At 44.6% G+C, this 24,249-nt stretch overlaps 1 protein-coding gene across 20 annotated transcripts in view; it reads left to right on the top strand.

Moving 5' to 3' along the window:
* The window catches only part of Mical2 (microtubule associated monooxygenase, calponin and LIM domain containing 2), a 189,827-nt gene extending 168,746 nt beyond the window's left edge, over positions 1 to 21,081 (top strand). For 14 of the 20 annotated variants that reach the window (XM_034505078.2, XM_076940966.1, XM_076940964.1 and 11 more), the window contains 5 exons: positions 313 to 393; positions 2,916 to 3,009; positions 13,944 to 14,046; positions 17,833 to 17,906; positions 20,786 to 21,081. In XM_034505078.2, the coding sequence (XP_034360969.2) occupies positions 313 to 393; positions 2,916 to 3,009; positions 13,944 to 14,046; positions 17,833 to 17,906; positions 20,786 to 20,970 (537 nt within the window). In that variant the 3' untranslated portion in view covers positions 20,971 to 21,081. The remainder of the gene's footprint in view (positions 1 to 312; positions 394 to 2,915; positions 3,010 to 13,943; positions 14,047 to 17,832; positions 17,907 to 20,785) is intronic. The other 6 variants (XM_076940967.1, XM_076940991.1, XM_076940983.1 and 3 more) reach the window with 3 other exon arrangements.
* Positions 21,082 to 24,249: the final 3,168 nt, after the last annotated feature.

Genomic DNA, 24,249 nt, shown 5'->3' on the forward strand with positions numbered 1-24,249 from the left:
CTGCTGCCGCTGGCGCTGCTGCTGGTGCTGGTGCTGGCAATAGTGATGCAAAAGTTAAATAAAGCTTTAACTTCAATTTTTTATTCATAGCTTAACTCCAATGCCACATGTGGATAGTGGCATTCATGTTTCACATGGCATAGACACAGGTCATTGTCATCACTACAGAGAGTCCCATTGGATGCCATAATGCTAGAAGCTCAGCAGTGGCTAGGAGCCATGTGTGGAGAGGGCAGAAGGCTATGATGAAAGTGGTAAACTTTAACCCTTTTTTTCTTAGTCATTTTTTTTCTTCTCTGTTGGTTTGTATAGGAGAAAATACCCAGAACAAGGAGGAAGCTGGAGAAGCAGTTAGTTAAGCAAGAAGAATTGAAAAGACTCCATAAGGCTCAGGTCAGGAAGCAAACATGGAAGGGTGAGAGCCCCAGGCTGTGGGTAGGAGCCCCAGGGTATGGGTGGGAAAGTCCTTCAGTTGTCATCTGGCACCCCTGAAGGCCTCCTCCCTTCTCTGAGAACCAAGCGTGTGACCATTCTGAAAGTCCTGGCCCAATCCTCAGTAGGGCTCTGTCATGAGGAGCCCATCTGCGTCACCTTTCATCCACAGGTTTGTATTCTGCAAAGTGAGGCTAGCGCATGGCCTTGGCCATCTTCATGAGCCCTTATTCCCCAAAGCAGTGACCTAAGTTTGTCCTCAGTGAGGACAGAAGTCATCTGCCATCTCTTTGACTGAGTCTCTGTTGAGCTGATAGCTGCTGGGGTCTGACTCTATTTCAGGATTAGTTAAAAGCCTAAGTACCTAGAACTTCCTACCTTGATGATTTACACCAAGCGTTTCTGCCCACACCGATCTGTCTGACTCTGTCCAGATGAATAAAATGAAGCAGACGCTGTAAACATTGTCCTTCTCAGCTAGGGACTCCGGGTCCAGTCTGAAGAACAGTTGCACCTTAGCGTATAAGGATTTAGAACAAGCATGCCTGTTAATCTATGTAACATTCTATTTCACCACTGTGCCCTTTATCTGGCCATGTAGTCCTATATACCAGTCAGCTTTCTGTTACTGTAACAAAATACACAAGACAGTTGACTTTAAAATGGGAGAGGTTTGTTTGGATTTATAGGGTCAGTCGTACTAGTCCATGGTCAGCTGGCCTGATTTAGCTTTGGGCCTGTGGGGAAACCATATCATGGCAGTATGCAGTAGAGTTTATCTCCTGGCTCCAGACACAGAGACCGTGAGAAAAGGAGGAGTTGCTCATATCCCTTCAAGGGCACAGCCCAGTGACATAGCTTCCTTCTGTCAGATCCCACCTTCTAAAAGCTTCATGCCCCTGGGTTGCACCCTCAGCTGGGAACCGAGGCTTTAATAAGTGGGCTTCTGGGGAGCGAGCACTGTGTTTCCTGCTCCAGCTTCCACAGAAACAGCCTGGGTGGCTCAAACAACAGATGTTTATTTTCTGGGTGTTGAAAAACCCAAATCAAGCAAGGTGGGTGAGGCTGACGGTCTGCCAAGGCCTCTGTTCCTGCCTGGGAAGCAGCACCTACCCACTACACCCTCACATGGTCTTTTTGAAGTGTGAGGAGAGGGGACTGGGGAGAGCTTCCCCTACTCATACGGATAGGTGGCCAGTTAGAGCGAGGTTCTTCCCTTAGAACCTCAATGCTCTCCTAAAACACCTTGTCTCTAAAATAATCACCCTGGGAGTTAGACTCTCAACCTATGAATTTAGGAGCAATTAATTTTTTTTCCAGAACAACCTCATGGTTATAACTACACAGTGCTCTGTCATAAAATCTGTCTCCCTTCCTTAGTGACTCTGTGACTTACAAAAAAAAAATGACTGTATCAAGATAAAATCCTCTTTCAAAAACAACAGAGAAGAGTTCTGTTGTCAACAGAATTCCCATCTATTTTTTTAGGCTTAAATACTCATAGCTGGGGCAGGAAGACCCAGGAAGGCTGCTCACATTCCTGTATGGGTCTCTTGGTGCTGAGGTGCCTATGATTCCAGGGGGAGATTCAGAAGGACAGGAGTTAGGAGGAAAGGGAAGCATGAGATGCTCTACCTACCCAGATGGTTCGTGGGTTCTTCACTGTTCCTCTTCAGCTATGTGTAAGGTCTGTGCTGCCTTGGTAGCCCAGTGCTTGAAGGCACAGTAAGTTGGTGGAGATGAACGAAGTTTACTAAATAAATAAATAATAACCTTGCTCAACTTTCCTTCCTAAGAGACTCCAAGAGAGTGACAGCTCGGAGGGAAAGTGAATGTGCCTTCCCAAACCCAAGCTTAACCTCAAACTTAGCAAGCGCTTAAGGTCCATAGAGTGTGAGCTGTGAACCTTGAGTCCAGCACCTGGTATCCCACCTTCATAACTGTATGATAACAGATCTATAGGTACTTCTATCATGGCAGCACCCTGGGCCTCAACCAGTGGTTACAAGGCAAGGGCAGGTGCCATTTGTAGCTAAGGTGGGATACAGGATGATCTGAAAAGGAGCATTGGTCCCCGAGTGGGCACAGGTTTCCCTTTTCAGAATGTCAGCTGCTTCTTCCTGCAAAATAGAACCTGAGACCCCTAGCCTGTGCTGAGGAGATGGCCTGGCCCTGGCCACCAAGCCCGTGGTTGTACTCAGGACTCATGAGGACCTCTAGCCAGAGCAGGAGCCTCTCACCTAGGACTTCAGTATGGTGGGCAGTTTTGACTCCTCTATGGACGTCAATTGCACATACACAGATGCTGTGCTCTGTGGCTCATCCTCCTGAGGACAAAAGCAACAAGCTCCAGAGCTGGGGAGCTTCAGAGTCTCTGCCAGGGCAACAACAACTCAGGTGACAGCAGTAGCAGGCTCAGTCTCCCCTTCTCATGCTTCCGCATCTACACAACTCCCTCATGACATGTGTTCCTGGTCTTACAGGCCATCCAGAGACAGCTGGAGGAGGTGGAAGAGCAGCAGAGGATGTCGGAGATCCAGGGCGTGAAGCTGGAGAAGGTGCTGAGAGGCGAAGCAGGTAGAGTTGGCAGCACCACCTCTCAGGGTATAGGCCTGGGTCTAGAGTCTGAGAGTAGCACTTTCCTTGCATGGTGGGGCAGACCAAGGGCATGCATCACCTGCGGGGGGATAGGCCAACACAAACAGATGGCACTAAATCTACTACCTTATGCTTAAAAAAAAAAGATTTATTTATTTTTATTTCATGTGTATGGGTGTTTTGCCTGCATCTATGTCTGTGCACCATTGAATGCAATGATCACAGAGGCCAGAAGAGGGCCTCAGATTCCCTGGAGCTGGAATTACAGATGGTTGCTAGGGGCCATGTGGATGCTAAGAATTGAACCCTTGTCCTCTGGAAGAGCTGTGACTGCTCTTAACTGATAAGTCAGTTCTCCAGTCCCATGCCTCACACTTTAAACATGAAACTGCTGGTTTGGTCTGAGATTCCCCGCCAGGCATCCTCTGGCACTTTCTCTCTGCATCAATCATCTTTGAAACTCAGAGGTTGAGAAAAATCCAGGAGGGATATTTGTTATAAAGTTCAAGCGATATTTGTTATGAAGTAAATCCCAGAGTTCAAATCCTGGTTTCTAAGGGGGTGGTTCATTGGGTAAAGCACTTGCTGTGCAAGCATGAGGACCTGGGTTCAAGTCCCCAGCATTCATGTAAAAATCTGTTCACCACAGCACATCTCTATAATCCTCGTCCTGGAGAGGCTGAGACGATCCCAGGAACTTTCCCAGGAACTTGCTGGCCATCTAGTGTAGCTAAGACAATAAGCTCCAGGTTCAATGAGAGACCTTGACTCAAAAAATGAAGTGGAAAGTGACCTAGAAAGAGACACAGCATCATCTTCTGGCTTCCATGTGCACGAGCACACGAGTGCGGGAGCATACACCACACACACACACACACACACACACACACACACACACACACACAATTTCTTAACAAAAGCCCTAGGCCAGGGCTTATGGCATAGCAGAAGCCAGAACACAATGTGTTCCTTTTCTTACTGGATCACACATAAATTTCCTTGTGCAGAGAGCCTGCAATGGGTCAACTGGAGCAGACTCCTTTTGCTACAATGATGACTGTTCCTTACTGCTTGGATGGAGTCACTGATGTCTCTCCAGCCCCACTTAGGAATTCTGGTGGAGTGAACTGCCCTTGTTTGGTGTTTTGTATAATAATATTCTAAATCAAGGAAGCTCTAGTACTCATCTTCAGGAACCTCGTGCTGTAGTGAGCTGCCTGGAAATGAAAAGAAGCAGCAGCAAAGGGGGTGTGTCTTCCGTGCTGTTACTGAAACACTGCTGATATGGGGCACAGTGGGAACCGTGACTTGCAGATGTCACGGAGCCTGTGCTAGGCCAGGATGGTCGCTCAGCTGGTAAAGTGCTTGTGGTACAGGTGTGAACCTGAGTTTTGTCCCCAGAACTATCAGGCATGGTGACTCACACAATCTCAGACCAAGGCAAATGGAGACAAATCCCTGGGGCTCACTTACCAGCCAGCCTACTTTAACTGTCAATCTCCAGTCTCAAAACCCAAGGTAGACAGCACAGGATGATCAAGGTAGACAGACAGGATCAAGGTCCAGTGTTGACTTCTGGCTTACACACACACACACACACACACACACACACACACACACACACACCTTTTCTCCCTCACATACACATGAACTCTGTATTTAAATTTGTTTCCCTTCATAAAGACTGACTAGTGAAGGGATGTGACTTGGTTGGGCTGGTGCTTGCCTAGGGCTCTTGATGAGAACTGGGGCTTCATGCTACTTACTTTGGGTGGGCATGGTCCTTGGAAAATCACTCACTCAACCTCTTAGATCCCTCACCAGAAAAGTGAGCTAACCCTCACAGTGCCAGGTCATTTTGAGAATTCAAGTGCCAGTGGCATCTGTCCAAGTTTTTCACACATGTAGACAGTCAGCAAATGCTACCCAGTATCCTACAGAACATTCTTGTCCACACAAGAAACTTTAAAGGAAATATCCATCTCTGCAATCTTCACTGCAAGAAACTTTAAATTATAAACAGCAAATGTTTAAAGCTTATTCTAAACTCCTCCAGTCTCCAAAAGGGAAGCTATCTGGAGCCATACCTACAGAAACGAGGCCAGCTTTCAGTGTTGTCAAAGGTGGATCAGGCCAGCCAAAAGATGGATTCTGTTCATTCCCTTTCTGTCCCCAGTAAACTAATTACTCTATTAGGTTTATAGGTCTTTTTCTCACTGGATATCCTTGTGAAGGTGACAGATGGAAACCAAACAAGGGGCTATCGACAAAAAAAAAAAAAAAAAAAAGTCAGGTCACAGAGACCAGCCTCAGAGGAAACCAAGAGGAAGCTTCAAAATATAGACAAAATGTAGGCCATCAAAATGTAGACTTGCTAACTTACTGTTGGTGCAATGGTCATATCTCTCTGTGGTTCCATAGTCATGTAGTCCCTTGAAGAGATTGCCCTGCCACTCAGTGAATGACCAATGCTTTATTGAGTTAAGTTGTATTTGAGCTGGCCTCTGCTGCTCCCATTCAAGTGATTTAACGAGAATTATTTAATAGGTATTATTAGGATAATTAGACAATGATCACAGTTAGGCAATAATATTGAAGGATCAAGGTTGTGAATAACCAAATTTAGAGGCAGGCCTGCAAACAGAGAGTAGGCTGCGACAGTTAGGCGAGGCCCCTCTGTAATGACTGGGGACAGCCTGAAAGGGTCTTTTGTGCCTAGGAGTTATTCATCAGAACCATTGAATTAGAGGACTGTGCAGGGGGGCAGGGTGGGGGTGCAGGCCAAGGACTCTGACGTCTGAGTGAAATGAGCTCTCCATTGTCATGACAACAATCTTGGCTTTCTTTTAATTTTTTGTTCCCCAACAGTCAAAAAATGAGTTGCTCCCCACCCCAATTTGTTCAGGAAAAGGAAACAAAGTGAGGCAGAGAGCTAACCATCCACCCAGATGACAAATCAAGACACACAGGATGTCTGTGCATGTGGTGGGTATCTTGGCAAAGGCAGCACAGAACTCCTACGGTCCCCTGCGCCCAAGTCACACACACACATACTCAGTGACATGGATGCCCTGCGTCCTGCCGCCTGTGAACAGTCAGACCTGAATTTGTCACCTACTTAGACTTGTCTGGGTTGAGACATTTAAACAGTGTTAAATGCTGGGATCACAGTATGCCCCTGCAAGAGACCACCATGCAGATCTAGGTAGTCTGGTGGAGTCTGAGCTTTCTTTCCACGTCTGGAGACAGGCGAAATTAAACTTAAAAGGGGGGGGGGCTCAATGGATGAAAGGTTTATTCCCAGGGAAGGTGGGTGAGCAAGGTACATCTACCACAGTCCTGCTCACTTCAGCCAGGAGTTTCTCCTGCACAAGGATAGCAAAGACAATGCAGATGCTGGAGGCTGCCAGCAGAGGGCAGCAGCACATACATTATGAATGATTTAATGGCCCTCCTAGCCAGTAAGAGGGAAGTAATTAGTCTACTACTCTGTGGTTTTCATCTTTGCTGCTGAGGAACCCAAGAGATGCCAGTTTCCTGCCTTTTGTGCCAGTGAGGGATTCTGGATGAGCACAAGGATAAGTCAGGTGTCTCTGAAGGCATCTTGACATCACCAGCATTCTGCAGTTTCTATTCTGTCAAATTTTCCCATCTGTAAAATGGGACTAATAAACAAACCCTCCTTGTAGAGACGATAAAGGTAGTTGAAAGAGGAAATGATAAGGCCTGGATGGGGGGTGGGGGTGGGGGAGAAGATGAGGACCAGAGTTCAATCCCCACACTCTCGTAAAACTCTTGATGTGGCAGCCCTATCCTAGTGCTGAGGAAGTAGAGACAAGAGGACCCTGGGGCTGGCTGACCAGTCAGTTCAGCCATATTAGTGAGCTCCAAGTCCCAGTATACACACACACACACACACACACACACACACACACACACACACACACACAGAGAGAGAGTGAAGCACTTGATAAATGGTCCTGTCACATCTTAGAACGTCACAAGGATGAATTCTTCTCTTTCCTTTTGAGTTTCTCTCCATCCTTATAGAACCCAGTCAGGCCGGGCAGCCGGTCTTCTCTCAGCCTGAGTCCATTTGTTTACCCATTCATTCACTCATATACATTTACAGCTCTCTCCTCCAGACAAAGTTAAGCTGATTCCCACATACATATAATCCATGGTTTTCTCATGCTTGTCTATCTATGAACCTTGAAGGAAGTCATGCTTAGTGGTCCAAGCCTCTAAGTAATCCTCTCAGGAGGCTGAGAAGTTCAAGGCCAGCCTGGTCCACATGGTAAACCTGTCTCACAAAAAAAAAAAAAGAAAGAAAGAAAGAAAGAAAGAAAGAAAGAAAGAAAGAGAGAGAGAAGGGGAAGAAGAAGAATAATTTCTATGTAGATTCTGAAATTTTATATTACACTGATGTACTTATGATTCATGTGTATGCATGGCACACATGCCATGTCATGTCATAGCACACAGAGGGAGACTTGCAGAACTTGGTTCTCTCCTTCTACCATATAGCTTCTTAGTATCAAATCAGATTGTCAGGCTTAGGGTAAGTGACATCTTACTAAATGGCCTGTTTGTTGTTGTGGTGGTTGTTGTTTTAGAGATGTGTGTGTGTGTGTGTGTGTGTGTGTGTGTGTGTGTGTGTGTGTACAGGTACCTATGGAAGCCAAAAGAGAGAATTAGATTTGCTGACGCTAAAGTCACAGGCAGTTGTGAGTTACCGGTCACCAAACATCAAGTGTTCTTACTTACAGAGCCAACTCTCTAGCCCCCAGTGTAGATTCTTATTGTCACTCACAGCACAACAGGAATCGACAGAAACAGATCAACGAAGAAGACAAAGCCTGTGGTGTGGAGGGCTGCCTATTTGACAGCCAGCCATCATTTGGGAATGGGGTCTGGGGAGCAGATGCCCTTTAGATAATCTCTGTAAGTCTCTGAATGGAAAAAGCAGCAAGTCCAATGTTACACTCCTTGCCAGCCATCCCATGTGGCCGATTTCAGTGCTTCCAGGAAACAGATCAAGGGAGGAATGAGCTCTCCATGACTGTCCAGTACAGGTGGACCATAGGGGTGGAGCCAAAGGTTATGTTAACCCTGTATCCAAATAGAATATAGTCAGAAAAGAACCAGATCCTTACAGAGGCTTTCCAAGAGTCACTCAAATCCAAAATTACTGAAGCAAGCAAATAGTTTGGCCTGATTTTCCCCAGAGATATAGAAGCCATTGCTGAAGTCCAATGATTCTAAGAACCAGAGCTTGTGCTTCTTTATACAGCAAACAGCAGTAAGCAGCATCATGGTGGCACAAGAGGCCTGTCCCCAGGTCCCAGGGTGTGACACAGGTTCCAATAACACATCAAAGCAAGTGCCATATCTATGGAACCCAGGATGAAGAACATAGCAGCCTTTATACCAAGCAATAAATAAGTGGGTTGTACAGTCAGTGCCATGTGGGCTTCTGGGCTGCACAGGATTTTCTTCTTGTAGAGTCACAGGAGAGGCCCAGGCTTAAGACACTTAAACCTTGTGTTTTGCATACTTGGCAAAGACATGCACATGCATATGCTCACACTGCACAGAAGATAGTCTCATTCACAAATGTCAGTGACCATGAGTTACACGTCCCCTCCATTCCCAGCTTCAGTGCCTATCCTGAAGACACAGGTATCCAGTTTATGGCCCATGGGCCACACAAGCCCAAGGACAGCTAGAAATGCAGCCCAGCACAAATCATAAACTTAAACTGTGAGGTTGTTCATTTGTTGGGTCTCTCCCATGTGTAGTTACCTGAGGTAGACTTTGTAAATGGCAACATCCTGTCACCATGTCAAAAGGTTGATCACTGACCTCTTTGAGGACTGTGTTGAAAGACTAGAGATAATCTTAAGTTGAATGTTTAAAATAAAATAAATAAGTACAGGAGAAATGACCAGGGCAGACAAAGATATGACAGAGGTTCAAAAGATAAAATAACCCAGCACCTGGGAGACAGAGGCAGGCGGATTTCTGAGTTTGAGGCCAGCCTGGTCTACAGAGTGAGTTCCGGGACAGCCAGGACTACACAGAGAAACCCTGTCTCGAAAAAAAACCAAAACCAAAAACAAAACAAAAAGATAAAATAATTCAGTGAACATGAATCCAATTGATTGAAAAATAAGACAATCAAGTGTGGTTTTTTTATAACTACCAAGCTAAAATTAAGTAAGAAAAACCTTATGATATTTTCAATACATGAGCATAGATCATCTGAAAAACCTTAATACCCATGGCCAAGTGAGCTGGCTCGGGGGACTTAAGATACTTGCCACCAAGTTTTGTTCTGACAATCTGGATTTTGTCCCCAGGACTCACATGGTGGAAGGAGGGAACTGACTCCCTCATGGTGTTCTCTGACCCTCACAAGTGTGTATGCACACAATAATAAATAAATAAATAAATAAATAAATAAATAAATAAATAAATGTAATAAAAATGTCAATATCTACTTAGGATTTTTAAAAAAAAAAAAAAGTCTTTCAGCAATAAAACTTAGCAAACATCTGAAGATCATCATTGTACTACACAAGGAGCTGTGGGGACAGTTGTGTTGTAAGCTCTGGGGCCTGAGGCTGATAGAGACTTCTGTGAAGCCATCTGGTGTGAACTGTGAACTGCGAGCTCATGAGAAGTCAGAGGATGTGGGTTGACATGTAGCACAATTGGTAAAGCACTTGCCTGCCATGTATAAACAAAACCCACACAGTGCAGAGGGTTCCACTCTAATATTAGCAAGCACCAGTGAGCATATCCAGCACATTACCAAAATTGCAATGAACAGTAAATTAGGACAGATTCTAAGGAGGCAAAAAAAAAAAAAAAAAAATCACATCTAAAGAATTAATTCTGAGCCTGACAGCAAACAAGACTGGACTTGGAAAAACCACACACTAGTATACACTCAGGAGAATAGCAGTGCCTCAAAAGAAAAATGTGCACAAAACCAACATGGTTTTAAACAGATTGTACTTTTTTGGTTATTTTTACATTCAGAAAACAAACAACTGAACACTGTATGCCAGTCTTGCTCAGGTAAGCAAAGACTATGGTACACCAGACTTGGTCACTTGAATTTAATGTGAAGGGTCACTGAATTTCAGTAGAGACTAACATAATTTGCTTTGTGGTTTTGAGAGCAGCACTCTTGGGCAAAATTAGGTCAATATAAATAACGATTAACAAGTTGGTTTGTCTTAAGCTTTAGTTTGGTTGATTGGTTGGTTGGTTTTTCAGACAAAAGTCTTTGAACCTACTATTCTCTTGCTTCCAACTCCCATGTGCTCGGGGCCATCATGCCCAGACACTATGTTGATTTCACTATGGCAAGAGGGATCTTTCTTCTGTGTCTAAGATGAACCATGATAAGAGTTCAGGAGCAAAGAACCTTGACAGAAGACCCAAGCGGAGGATAAGAGGAAGAGTTAGATAACTGAACTGTCATGGTCATGGCCAGAAGCCACCTTGCTTTCTGGTCACAGCCCTCTAGCTGGAGCCTGGCTCCAGGTCAGGAGTCACTGCTCTGTGGAGGAAGGGTTGACTGTGACAGCTGAAGCCACTAGAACAATGGTAGACATGGGGAAGCAAGGAACCTGGGTAGGCACCATACAGTCACGTCTTTGTAGATGGTCTATGCTACTAAAGGCATTTCTATTGTGTGAGCAGGAAAAAAAAATAAAAGTATTACTAAGGGGCCATTGGTGGTGGTTTCAAGTTGTTAGAAGATAACATTTTATGTTTTTTTTTTTTTTTTTTTTTTTTTTTTTTTTACCACCTAGCTGAGTTGTAAAGATGAATAGAAACTAACCCTTATGAAGCTGTACACCAGGGAGACAGACAGGGGAGTATTGCGAAGGGACAGTTCACTAAAGTGCTACTATGTATAGAGCACTGTGCTGAGCCTGTCCCCCACACTCTCTCAATTAGCATCTCTAACCAACCCATGAGGCAGCACCATCAGCATCCTCATTTCAAAATATAGGGAAGACCAAGGCAAAGAGTTAAGGGGTGACTTGAAGGACATCACAAACCTGATTGACCCAGAAGCATGCCCTTTCCACTCTACTCTACCCACAGTGAGAGGTAACACTCTCTAAACTTCACAGGACCCACGAGGGCAGAATGTGATGGGGGACAATCGGTAAGTGGAAATTGTGGGATAAACACTCCAGTGCACTATTGGAATTAAGAAAGCAAGATCTCCCTGTATCTGACACTTTGAGAAAACAGGTTTTTTGGTGTCTTAGTCACTTTCCTGTGATAAAAGACTTTGACAAGATAAATGTAAGAGTTTATAGTTCCAGAGGGATTGAGTGCATCATGGCGGGGAAGGCACACTGGTTTATAAAGAATGACGGCAGAAAGGGGAAGGCATGGTGGCTGGTCACATCAAATCTGCACTCAAGAAGCAGAGAATAAACAGGAAGTGAAGCCAGCTATAAAGCCTCAAGGCCTGCCCCAAGTGACCCATTTCTTCCAGCCAGCCTTGGCCTCCTAAAGGTTTCACAAAGTCTCAAAACAGCTAGAGATCACATGTTCAACTACATGAGCCTCTGAGGGACATTTTTATGTTCAAATCATAACACCTGTAAACCTTTACAAGAAGCTGTATCTACAGATTGCCCCAAAGGGACTTTGTCTACTAAAGAACACAGGGCTTTAAAAAATTGAACCAAAGCCACTAAGATCACCAACTAGTCTGCTGACAAAAGAAAAGTAAGTGGCTCAGTTCATCTTGTGTTTGCTCCACACATGTCGAGGGAATGTCCACACATCTATGGAATGTCTCCACCATGACAGGAGTTTCAGAAGGACACATAACATGGAAGCAGGGACACAGGAACCCATCATGCAGGATACAAATCTAACTAGATCAGGCGGGTCTGTGTAGCAGAGCGACTGAATTTGAAATACAAAAGCAAAAGATTCTCTGCAAACAGTAAAATAGTGCTTTAAAGCTGTTTCTTTTGGATTGGAGACAAGGAAGGGAAAGCCCAGGGCTGGTGGCAGATGGTATCATGTTAACCGATAAGGAGAGACAGCATTTCCAACTCACAGCTTTTCTGTTTTCTCTATCGTGGAAAATGGTTCTTAATATAGAAACATCAAACATCTAGAAGAAATTGACTCTAGATAGATAATAAAATGGAAGACCTGTAAATTTAGATTCTTTTTTTTAAAAAAGAATTTACTATCTTTACATTGTGTGTGTGTGTGTGTGTGTGTGTGTGTGTGTGTGTGTGTGTGTGTGTGTGTGTTTGGGTACCCCACAGAAGAAGGGTTAAGAGTATATACTGCTATTGCAGAAGACAGGCGTTCATTTCCCAATGCACATCATAACTACTTGTAACTCCAACCACAGGGCATTCAAGCCCCTCTTCTAGACCCCTAGGGCACCCACACTCATATGTACTCACCCACACAGAGACTTTTTTAAAGAAGAAATTTGTCAGTTGGGTAAAGTAGTCAAAAGATTTCCCTATAACAGAAAAACAAACAGGGTGGTATTTAATTTCTTTTAGTTAGTTAATAGGGTAGTTGCTAATTTTCTGAGACAAGGTTTTACTACATAGTCCAGACTGGCCTAGAATATACCATGTTGGCTTTGAACTCATGGCAATCTTCCTGCCTTAGCCTTCCATGTGCTGGGACATCAGGTGTCCATTCCACACTCAGTTTAGTGAGGTGGTATTTAATGAGATGCATATGAAGTCTTGAACTGAGTTAAGGAAAGGACTCACTATCTAAACCAAACACAAAGTGCCCATGCAACATCACTGTTGTGGAAAGACAGAGTTCCTTTGTGAGTGAATATGAACTTCAATGACCGGGGCTTTTTAAAACCATGTGTATAACTCTGGATCACAAGAAAAAGGTGAGTCAGTCTCCCTACATCCTCTATATTTCCAGAAGGTTATTTTGTTGTTATTTGAGTTGATCTGGTCACAAAGATTAACAGACAGTATTGTCGTTCAGTAGATACACAGAACTCTCTCCAAATGTCTTGAGATAGTTAATATAACAATCTCAACCCCTGACTGGTATAAACTAAATTCAATAGAATACTTTTGCAATCTTGAATCAAGGGTTGGAGAGAGGTCTCAGTAACTAAAAGCACTGGCTACTCTTCCAGAGAACCCAAGTTTGACCCCTGGTACCACACAGTAACTCACAATTGTCTGTAACTCGAGTTCCAGAGGATCTGTTATCCTCTTCTGGCCTCTGTGGGCACCAGACATGCACATTGTACACAATTATGCCTCTGTTCAATAAAGGGGAGTATCTATACTGTAATTACTTAGGGATACAAATTTATCTCTCATGAGATTCAATCCTAATTGTATTTTTTTTTTTCATCATTTGGCTTTTCTTCAGGGGAAAAAAAATCAAAATGCCAATCACCAACCTTTGATCAAATGTGGTGTGAGCATCCCTGGCCCAGGAAGGAACCACACACCACCTGGGCACTCGTTATAAGTTTGATTTGTAGAGGGGTGAAGAGGATGAGCAAAGGTCACCAGCAGGCAGCTAGGGCTTCTCTGATGCAAAAACATACATCAGTTTCATGGTCACACAAGTAGGCAGGAGATGAGTCTATTGTAGTAAGGACATTAGTTGTCATGGGCATGCGACCTTGGAATTGAAGCAGTCATGTCCTCCATGCCCAGAAGGACTCCCCCAGAGCAGGCACAGGTGGGTTTCATTTGTGATGCCTATGACCTTGAGGTACCCACAGGGTGCCAGGAACTGCTTCCCTGCTGGGCCCTGCTTGCCGTAAACATGGGCCGCTAAAGTGGCTCGGAAGCAGTTTGATCATGGGGCGAGAAATGCCAATCTAACCCATTTGCCATTGATTTCTTAAGCAGATTCAGGGACACAGGACGAAGCCCAGCTTTTGCAGGAATGGTTTAAGCTGGTTCTGGAGAAGAATAAATTAATGCGATATGAGTCGGAGCTACTGATCATGTAAGTAAGGCAACACAGATAACAGTGAGCACTAAGAGCCTGGTGGCAGGAGCGGGTGGCTCACCGTCCTTGGCTGGAGTCCCAGGGTTTTTCCTCTTTGTGCATACGGAACAGTGATTGAAGCAAATTGGTATTTTGTGTCTTGCATATCATGTTGGCATTAGTGGAAAGACTCTTTAGTTGTCTGCTCTCTCTGCAGAGTTCAGTGGCTAAAATAGATTTCAGTAGCAGGTCAGGAGCTAGAAGGCGGCCAGTCTATTCCTGGGCCCCAGTCACACACACACACACACACACACACACACACACACACACACACACACAAATACACACACACACACACCATCAGTGGGGAAGTTATGCTTGGCCCCTCTGTGTGGACCATGGGGAATCTGCCTGACCACTTCCTGATGGTTTTAACAAAAGAAAGGCTGAACCCTGGCTGTCTTCGATCTGCCTTTGTGTCTTCTTGGAGAAAGGGCTGGTGACCTGGTCAGATGGTCAGAAAAAAGATCACGGCTCATCACACAGTTATGCACCAGACATAGGGCACCATATCCACCATCATTCTGGAGAAAGAAAATAGCATTGGGTATAAACCACTAAGCTCTAGAATTATGCTCGGCATTTTCATTTTTACCCCACCCCTGAGAGGTCATCTGGGGACTTTAGAGGTGGTTCACTCTTCCCTGTCCAGGTTCTGAGCCAGGTGAGGAGTAGGCAAGCCATCCAAATATTGCAGTCATTGTTAATAGTGACTAAGGGCTGAGGATAAGACTTGACTTCAGGCAGGCTGACTAACTGGTTTCTTAGTGATATGATTCACAACAATAGGAATGTCTTCTCTTAGTCTGGAAGTGAGAAGTCCACTTGAAGATGCTGAGGGAGCCTCATTCTCCCAGATGCTCTCACAGGAACTTTTTCCTTGCCTCTTTCACTTCTTGTGGCTCCAGCCATTCTTTGGCGATAGCTCTGTCATTACAGCATCTTCTGTCTCCACCCAGCCTTCTGTGTGTCTGTGTCTCTGCCATGTCTGTCTCTTAGAAAGTCTTCTCTCATTGGGCTTTCAGCTCAATAATATAATCTGAATGTGACCATCTCACGGTCCCTAACGGTGTCCACAAAGATGGCCTTTTAAGTAACATCACATTTACTATTTCCAGGGACAAGCCTTTCCTATTCAACCCATTACAATAGCCAAATCTCAGAACTGGATTTGTCTACCTAATGAAAAAAGGAAGTAGACCTACTTGATCCTTAGGGGAAAGGCTTTTTCCTAGACCTTGGGTGGGGGTGGGGGGGAGATATCCCCAGAGGCTATTTAGCAATGACCAGGAAGATGTGTTTGGTTGTCACACGTGGGGCTCTGATTGAAAACTAGTGAATACTAGCCAAGGATGCTAAGCTTTCTCCCTGTAATATACAGGCCAGCCCCTGCCTCCCACCAAACAAGGAACCAGCAGCCTAAAGAATTAATGGTATCAGCACTATGAAATCTTACCAAGATCCAAGGCAAAGCCCACACATGAGGACACATGCTTGCTGAAGATAGGATGAGCCTGGGAGAGAAGGGAAAATTGAAGTGAACATGCCTGATCCTAAGATGGAAGTGTTAGAGGAGGAGGCCAGAGTTACAGTCACTGCTCTCCATCCACACGGAAGGGAATGCCAAGTGTGGGCAATGAGGACCGTCTCTAGCAATCACTTGCCTCTAGACTGTTGTTGTCTGACGAGTGTAATAGCCTCAGAGGACCTAAGTAGTGTGTCCATATCTGCCTAACTACAAAGTCCTTATGTGCAGCCATATCATCTGCGTTGGGACTAGATCTAAATTATAAAACCCTTCCAACAGATGTATTAAGAACATCATCTTTATACCAGGAACTCATCTGATTTCTATAGAAGTAGGTCATAGCCGGGCATGGAGATGCAAGCCTAGAATCCAAGCACTTTGGAGGTTGGGAGATATGCAGAGAAGTGAACACAAGAAATGATGGCAATAAGAAAGCCCATCAAGGGTTCCATGATGGATACAAGAGTCCGTCTTGGGGAGTAGGGGGGATTGCTATGGCTACAGGCCAGAGCCAGCAGCTTCCCTAGAGAGTACACTGGCCAAGGAGAGTACGCCTCCATAAGAAGTCAAACAGGACAACCAGGGTATGTGTGCTAGACAGAGACATATTGGAGGAAAGGTTCTGGTTGGAGAAAGACCTGTATGAACAAGGAGAGATGTCTTAGATTGATGTGTCCAGTCAGACTCTTTGGGATGGGAAGTTAAAACAGAACGAGTGGTACATGGGATTCCTTGAAGATGACACCTGTGAAGGATAAAGAGCAGGATATGGGTAGAGGTAGAGTCTTGGGCCCCTTCCCCAGTTCTGATTCTTTATTTTAAAAAAACAAACAAAAACAAAAAACAAAAACAGAAGAGGAAGGAAAGAGACTTGGGCAGGAGTAGTTCCAGGCGTAAGTAATGTGGTTCTGGGTCTTAGCCAAGGCACAGGAACATTAGAGACAACCCATCCGAGGGCTGGCAACCATGGCAGCTCTCATATCTCTATGATGCCCAGCCATTGGCTGCGAGCCACCCAGGAACGACAGGGCTTCAACATGACACTGAAGCTGATTCTATAGCGGCCTCCATGTCACTAAGCTTTGTCCAGAGAATTCTCCCTGACGTCTGAGCTGCCACCACCTCTGAGCTCCTACAGAGGGCCCAGAGATGGTCAGTGTCAGTAATAAAGCAGGACTTTAGCCCAAACAGAAGTAAAAGTAATATCAGGGCTGGGAACGCAGCTTAGCTGGCAGGGTGCTTGCCTAGTGCGCACGAAGCCCTGGGTTCAACCCCCAGCACCACAGGTGTAGTGGCAGACATCCAAACCACCAGCACTGTATGCAGGGGTAAAGGTGTGTATATGTGGGGGGAAGAACAAAAGAACAGAAGTTCAAGGTCATTCTTGGTGACACAGCAAGTCTGAGGCTAGCCTGCACTACAAGAAGCCCCATCTCAAAACCAAAGAAGCGAAATAAGAAAGCATGGCAACAACAGGGTAGAGTAGAGTGACCTCAACACTGTCACAGGACACATGGAAACACAGGTTGGGTCTGGAAGAGAAAGTCCCGACAGGAGGAATGGAGGGGGCCATCCCTGATCCTTGGCCTCATTGTGGCCTAGGGGCAGTGGCCCTAGCCCCCTCTTCTCTCTCACCCTCTAGTTTCGGTGAGAGCACATGTGCTACTGTGCCCATTGACCCCTTGGGGACACTCAGTGCTTTTCCCCTGTACTTTCCCTAGGCTTGAGGATCACGTGACCCAAGCTATTACCTCTTGACATAGCACATCTGTCTAAACCTTCATTTCTCTGATGAACTTCAGAGTAGCATTGGGAGTTCCCCCAACAATGCATGGGCCAGCATCTGGTATTGGACATTGGACATAGTACAAAATGGCTGGGGCATCCCCAGGCTCCAAAGTTAAGTCTGCAGCTGACCTTCCAAGAGGACTCAGCTCCATTCTGTGCTCTGCTGTTCCCCATAGAGGCAAACCCTAAAGCGCAGTTTGGAGGCCTTCAACCCCTCTCCATTTGTCTGACCATCTCTCAAATCCAGCGCATTTCAGCCATCTTTCTGGGCACCTCTGGTGGTCCCAACAGTGGCAATACCCTCTATTTAGATATACTAAAAGATGCCAATTTTAACAGGAAAAAAAAAAAGACTGTACTGGCCACTGTCTCTGGGTGCCACCATTCATGTTTCCCTGTTAATGGCTGAAACATTTTCTTATACTCAGGGCCCAAGAACTAGAACTAGAAGATCATCAGAGCAGACTGGAGCAGACACTACGACAGAAAATGCTCAAGGATGGTGAGTATGGGGTACGTTTGGGGCCCCTGCTGAAGACACACACACACCTCACAATTGAGCAAGTCATGCTACAGAGAGAAGCAAAGAACCCATCCCACCTTGCACAACTACCAGCCTGAGAACCAGAGGTGGACGAAAAGCCAGCCTGTTCTTTGTCCAGCAGGGCCCCCAGTCGCCATCACTCACTTGTGAGGGTCACATTTCCTTCATCCCATGTGTTGATAGGAATAAAGCAATTTAATTTTGGAATTTATTTTTATTTAAGGCGAAGTCTTGTGTATCCTGAGCTGGCCTTCTTGCCTCTGTATATTTATTACCTTTCTCATGGTTAGGACCAAATGCCTGAAGTGTCTTCTGTCTCACAGTTTGAGGGGATACAATCCATCATGGTGGGAAGGCATGGTGGCTGGATCTGTAGTGGGAGGAACATGCAACACATATCTACTTTTAGCACACCAGGAAGCAGAGATCTGAAAAGCAGGGCAGAGCTGTAAACCTTACCTCTCCTGACAGTGACCCAGCATCTCGTTAAGGCCCTGCCTCCTGGAAGATCAGAAAACCTTCCAAAACAATGCCACCAGGTAGAGAACAAATGTTAAAACATGTGAGCCTGTGAGAGAAATTCTCATATTAAAACCATACCACTCAGCCTCCCACCTGCTGGACTCTAGGCATTCACCACCATACCCAGCAAGCACAGTATCTATGTATGTACTTAGTTAACCCTTCAGTTAGCAAACATTTACTGAGAAGGTAGTGCAGGTTGGCACACGGCAAAGGCCAGCCCTTCCTCACTGGGTGTTTGTGATCTCAGCAGGAAGCTGCCTCAGTCATCACAGTACAGGATGACAGAAAAGTTGTGAGGGCAAAAGAGGAAGGCAGGCCTGCCTTTGCTGGACACTAGAAATGGTAATAAGAATGTTCCCTGCTGTGGTGGGCTGAGACTGTGACAGGGAGTTGTGTATGAGACAGCTGTCCCACCAGAGCTTTATGAATTCATTGACTCTAGTGAGAAGAGCAGTCACTCTGTGATGTATCTGTGGGTTTATGGGCCAGGTCTATAATCTCTGTCTCTCTCTGTCTCTGTCTCTGTCTCTGTCCCTGTCCCTGTCCCTGTCCCTGTCCCTGTCTCTGTCTCTGTCTCTGTCTCTGTCCCTGTCCCTCTCTCCCTCTCTCTCTCTCTCTCTCTCTCTCTCTCTCTCTCTCTCTCTCTCTCTCTCTCTGTGTCTGTCAGTCTGTCTGTCTCTGTCTGTCTGTCTGTCTCTGTCTGTCTGTCTCTCTGTCTGTCTCTTTCTCTCTCTCCCTCCTTTTCTCCCTCCCTTTCTCCCTCCTTCCCTCCTTTCTTCTTTCCCTCCCTCCCTCTCTCTTTCTCCCCTTTTTTTGTTTTTTGAGACAGGATTTCTCTGTAGCCCTGGCTGTCCTGAACTCATTTGTAGAACAGGCTGGCCTCAAACTTAGAGATTCACATGCCTGTCCCCAGAAAGCTGGGATTAAAGGTGTGCACTCTCACCACACTGCTAATAATGACTTCCTTACACTGACTCTTTTGTGTCTAAAGGAGCAAGGATAGTTCTAGATCTCACAAACCCAGCATCACCCCAGCCTTCCTGGGTGGGTTCAGTACTGGGCATGCCCATTACATATCAGATATCATCATTTTGGGTTATATATTTTATTCCCAGTTTAAGATTTGAAAACCAAGTCGCAATGAACAGAAATAATGAACTCGAGGTGAAGACTGGGCTCTGATGGTCTCCTAAATCATCTCCCACCCATGGAAGTGATGTATAGTGGCCCCTCCCCTCAAATTCAAATTTTCTTTCTATAGCTGAGGCTGGCCTTAAACTGCAGCCCTCCTCAGCCTCCCAGGTACTGAGATTACAGGCATGTACCACCATACCTGGCTCAGACTATTTCTTCTTTTTAATTACATTTTTATTTATTTATGCATGGGGGTAGGGAATATGCACACCATAACGCACATGTGGAGTTCAGAGAACAGTTTGTAGGAGTCATTTCTCTCCTTCCACTATGTGGGTCCTAGGAATTGAATTCAGGTCATTAGGCTTGGTAGCAAGCACTTTTATCTGCTGAGCCATTTCTATTTCTAAGAAACCCTATAAGGCCACGCCATTCAGCACTATTAAGAATGGTATTCAAGCCAGCCATCGTGGTGCATGCCTGTAATCCCGGCAGCAAAGAGCAAGAGAGACCTTGCCCAGAACATGGTGGAAAGTGAGAGCCAACTCCTGCAAGATAGCGTTAGACCTCCACATGCATGTCATAGTGGTGCATGCCTATAATCCCAGATCATTGGAGGGAGAGGCAGGAGAATCCAGAGTTCAAAACCAGTCTTAGCTATTTGCCAAGTTCGAGGCCAGCCTGGGATACAGGAAATCGTGCACACATACACAGAATGTTTAAAACAAAAGGCGCCGTTTATCATTATATACAAATGACAGAAGTGTTGCTCTCATTGGCATAGGAGCCCCTGATGGCAGTTGGCTTTGCTGTGGCTCAGATGTGCTTAGGAGAACAGCCTTCTCATGTTCAGTTTCTTGGAATGGAGGAAGGTTGAGGCTTGACAGAGAATGGCTATATTAGGTTCTTGTTCTCTCAAGTGTTTACTCCCTATACACACATATACAAGCGTGTCCACACACATTTTCAAGGTGAAACCCGAGCTGACCTCCCACACAAAGCACCTACTTATCTCTGTGGTTTTGTGGGTAGCTAGCTCCTTGGTGTTAAATTCACTTCCTTGTAATCATACGACACAACAAGCCCAGAACCATTGTGAACTCCTGTGCTAAGAACTCCCTTGGCCCCAATCTTGTCCAAGCATTGATTTTTTTTTTCCTTATTCTTCTTTTCTTTAGAGGGCCAGAAAGATGAGAATGATCTAAAGGAGGAGCAAGAAATATTCAAGGAGATGATGCAGGTGATTGAGCAAAGAAACAAGCTTGTGGATTCCCTAGAGGAACAGCGCATCAAAGAAAGAACCCAAGACCAACACTTTGAAAACTTTGTTCTCTCCAGAGGCTGTCAGCTCAGCAGGACTTAAGGGTACCCTTCCCTGCTGAAGCCAGAGAGCCAAGAACATCCTACTTTCCCACCCAGACACTGAATTTAGACCCCACTGCTTAAAAAATAATAAAAATAACAATGTCTCTCATATGAGCTGTAATGGTAGTTCACATTTGTAATCCCTGCTGAGAAAAACTGAGGCAGGAGGAGTGCGGCCTGAGTTCTAGGATAGCCTGGGTCATACAAAGAGACCCTGTCTCAAAAAACAAGCAAACAAGCAAACAAACAAACATCAGTTTTAGGCCTTATATCTGTTGAAGATTCTCAAGATTTTTTTTCCAAAAGACTATAATGGAACCATGAGAAAGGCCCTCGAACTTGGCAGTGCCCAAGAGACAGCCCTGACAATGTGTGTTCTAGGCAGACGACAGCATTGTCTTCTCCCTAGAAAGTCATTCTCTTTGTTCATTGAGTTACATGTTTTAAGACTTTTAAGAAACGCCTTTTCATTAATACGACCGTATTTGTCTTTTTTTGCATGGCTGACCAGTTTCCAAATGTCAGGGCACAGCAGCAGCAGTTTAAAGATTAGCTTAATATTTAAATTGTGTTTCCAGAGAAAGCAGAAAAACCCTGAGATTACTGATTAAATAAAGCCAATAACTCATATAGCAGGTGTTAATTCAATCCAGGGTGAATTTAATTTACCAGGTATATTTATAAGCCTTAATATAATATACATAAGCAATGAAGGTTGAACAAAAAACATTTGAGCCTTAATTTAATTTTTTTTGAAAAAGAATAAAAGGAAATAAAACTTTAAATTCATGCCAGCAGGATTCTTGGTTTTCACCAAATCCGCTGCCTTAGAGAAGCCTGTTATTCCCACAGTGCTCTGCTTCCAATCCTGGACCATAATAAGTGCTTTTAGGAAATGAATGGCCTTGAAGTGCTTTTTGAGTGAGGAGGTGGTGGTGGCAGAAGGGAAGCTTTCACTTGTTGATAAAACATGACATGTCTACTAAAAACAAACAGAGTGGCACCAGGGGAAGGTGCTTCACCATGCTCACCTGTGCTCATCTTAAAAGTGTGCACGATCCCTGTGAGACAAACACAAACCACTTCTGATTCCCAGTGCAGACAGTGGTTCCCCATTTATCTAACTCCAAATTGAATTCTGTGTGTGTGAGAGAGAGAGAGAGAGAGAGAGAGAGAGAGAGAGAGAGAGAGAGAGGCTGAGACAGAGAGACAGAGAGACAGAGAGACAGAAACACAAAGACATAGAGACAGAGATTTAAAATGTGCAAAACACAGTTATGGATGGCTTGAGCATGCCGACATGTTGGGCTTCCTTGAGACTTTGGACAGTGCACGCAGGGATGAAAGATGACAAGATTAAGAGTGGTGATATATCTTGTTGTAAAATATTTGACTGTTCTCCTTTTATGGGAATCCTTAGGAGATTTAAGCTGCTAGTGATGAGCCTAGAGGATTCTTAAGTGTGTGTCTGGCCACTCATCTCCATGACTGTTTAAATGTTTCATCAGCCAAAGGTGCTTTGTAGCTGTTGGCTGTAAATGATGAGTGGATTTTTTTTCTCAATCTAGGTTGACCTGTTAACCACTTCCATTTGAAATGCTGTCTGTATGGTCAACCTGGCTGGTGATAAGCCAGATCTAGATGCATATAGATCTTGTCTGACCCCAGTTACCCCGTGTTTTGAGTAATAGTTAGGTACAACCACTAACACTAAAGGACACTAAGGCCCTAATGGCTGCCTTTCTTTCTTTCTTTCTTTCTTTCTTTCTTTCTTTCTTTCTTTTTTTTTTTTTTTTTGGTTTTTCAAGACAGGGTTTCTCTGTATAGCCTTGGCTGTCCTGGAACTCACTCGGTAGACCAGGCTGGCCTCAGAAATCTGCCTGCCTCTGCCTCCCAAGCGCTGGGATTAAAGGTGTGTGCCACCACTGCCCGGCTGCCTTTATTTCTTTCTCTTTCTTTTTTTCCTCTTTATTTTTATTTTCTAGAATCAAGTCTTCTAGTGCATTCATATCAACTATCAGAGGACAGTGGTGGCATTTTCTTACTTATTTACTTAACTACAAAACCTGACGCTTTTGGTTATTTTTATTTTCCTGTTTAGTGGACATGGGTCATGTGATTTCCCATCATTCTGATTCTCCTAGGTTATCATTTGGAGAGCAGCTTTCAAAACAAAGATATGACCATGTAGCCAACATTATGCCTCAATGTTTGAGGCAGTGATTTGCAAAGTAACAAACATGTATGGAGATCATTAAAATAATATTTTTGGTCTGGTGGCACACACCTTTGAGCCCAGCACTCAGGTAGCAGAGACAGGTGGATCTCTTTGAGTCTTAAGGATAGCCTGATTTACATAATGAATTCCATGTCAGCCAGGGTTACATAGACAGTGTCTTAAAAAAATTTTTTCATCCTCTAGTCGTTGAGAATATTGGATGCAGAGGGATATATGTTCTGGAAAAGATGTATACAGTTTCCATTCACCCAATTAGATGAAAGTGTACTGCTTGATGTCTGTATGTATTTAACTGAGGATGTTTAAGTTTATGGTGCCTAGGTTGTCCCTGTAAAAAAGAATTGGCACGTTTAACTAGTTATGAAAAGGATCCTCTCAAGATGGCCAGAAGTGGGTGACTGTTGGTCCTATTGTTGGTCTTGTTGTACTGTGGCTGCTGAGCTACTTAAGAGAACTTGCCTCCTTACAATAGAGAATGTTCTAGACCTCAAAATGTACAGAGCACATCTTGAAGACATTTTTTTTGTTTGTTGTGTTGCGTTTTGTGTGTGTGTGTGTGTGTGTGTGTGTGTACACGTGTGTGTGCAACAAAGCAGGATTGTGAAAGGATTCTGTACTACAGAAGAACTGTAGGGTAGAAAGTCAAGAAGAACTGATGTCACGCTGCAGCCTTGGGTCATATTTCACAGACTCTCACAGCTTCAAAATCAAGCCAGACAGGTTTTGATAGTCATAAGCTTAGAATTTTACCCAAGCTGAATTGTTCTTAAGTGTGGTCTCCCCAACTGTCCACTTACTCAACATTCTCTGAACGCTGGTGGGGTACGAATGCTAGGCTGCAGAAAAGAGGTTTGCCATCTTCTCCATCTCCAAAGAGATGCACGAGTCAGGAAACCACTGTTATCCCCAAGGAAAAGCATAAAGAAATAATTTTTTAAAGAATATTTCATCTACTCTCCTCAGTATAAGGACTTCTCTCTCTAACTACTATAGTCTGAAAATAAAAATAAACTCGTATTATTAAAGCTGAGACAAATC

The sequence above is a fragment of the Arvicanthis niloticus genome, chromosome 1 (assembly GCF_011762505.2).
Source record: "Arvicanthis niloticus isolate mArvNil1 chromosome 1, mArvNil1.pat.X, whole genome shotgun sequence".
NCBI classification, from domain to species: Eukaryota; Metazoa; Chordata; class Mammalia; order Rodentia; family Muridae; genus Arvicanthis; species Arvicanthis niloticus.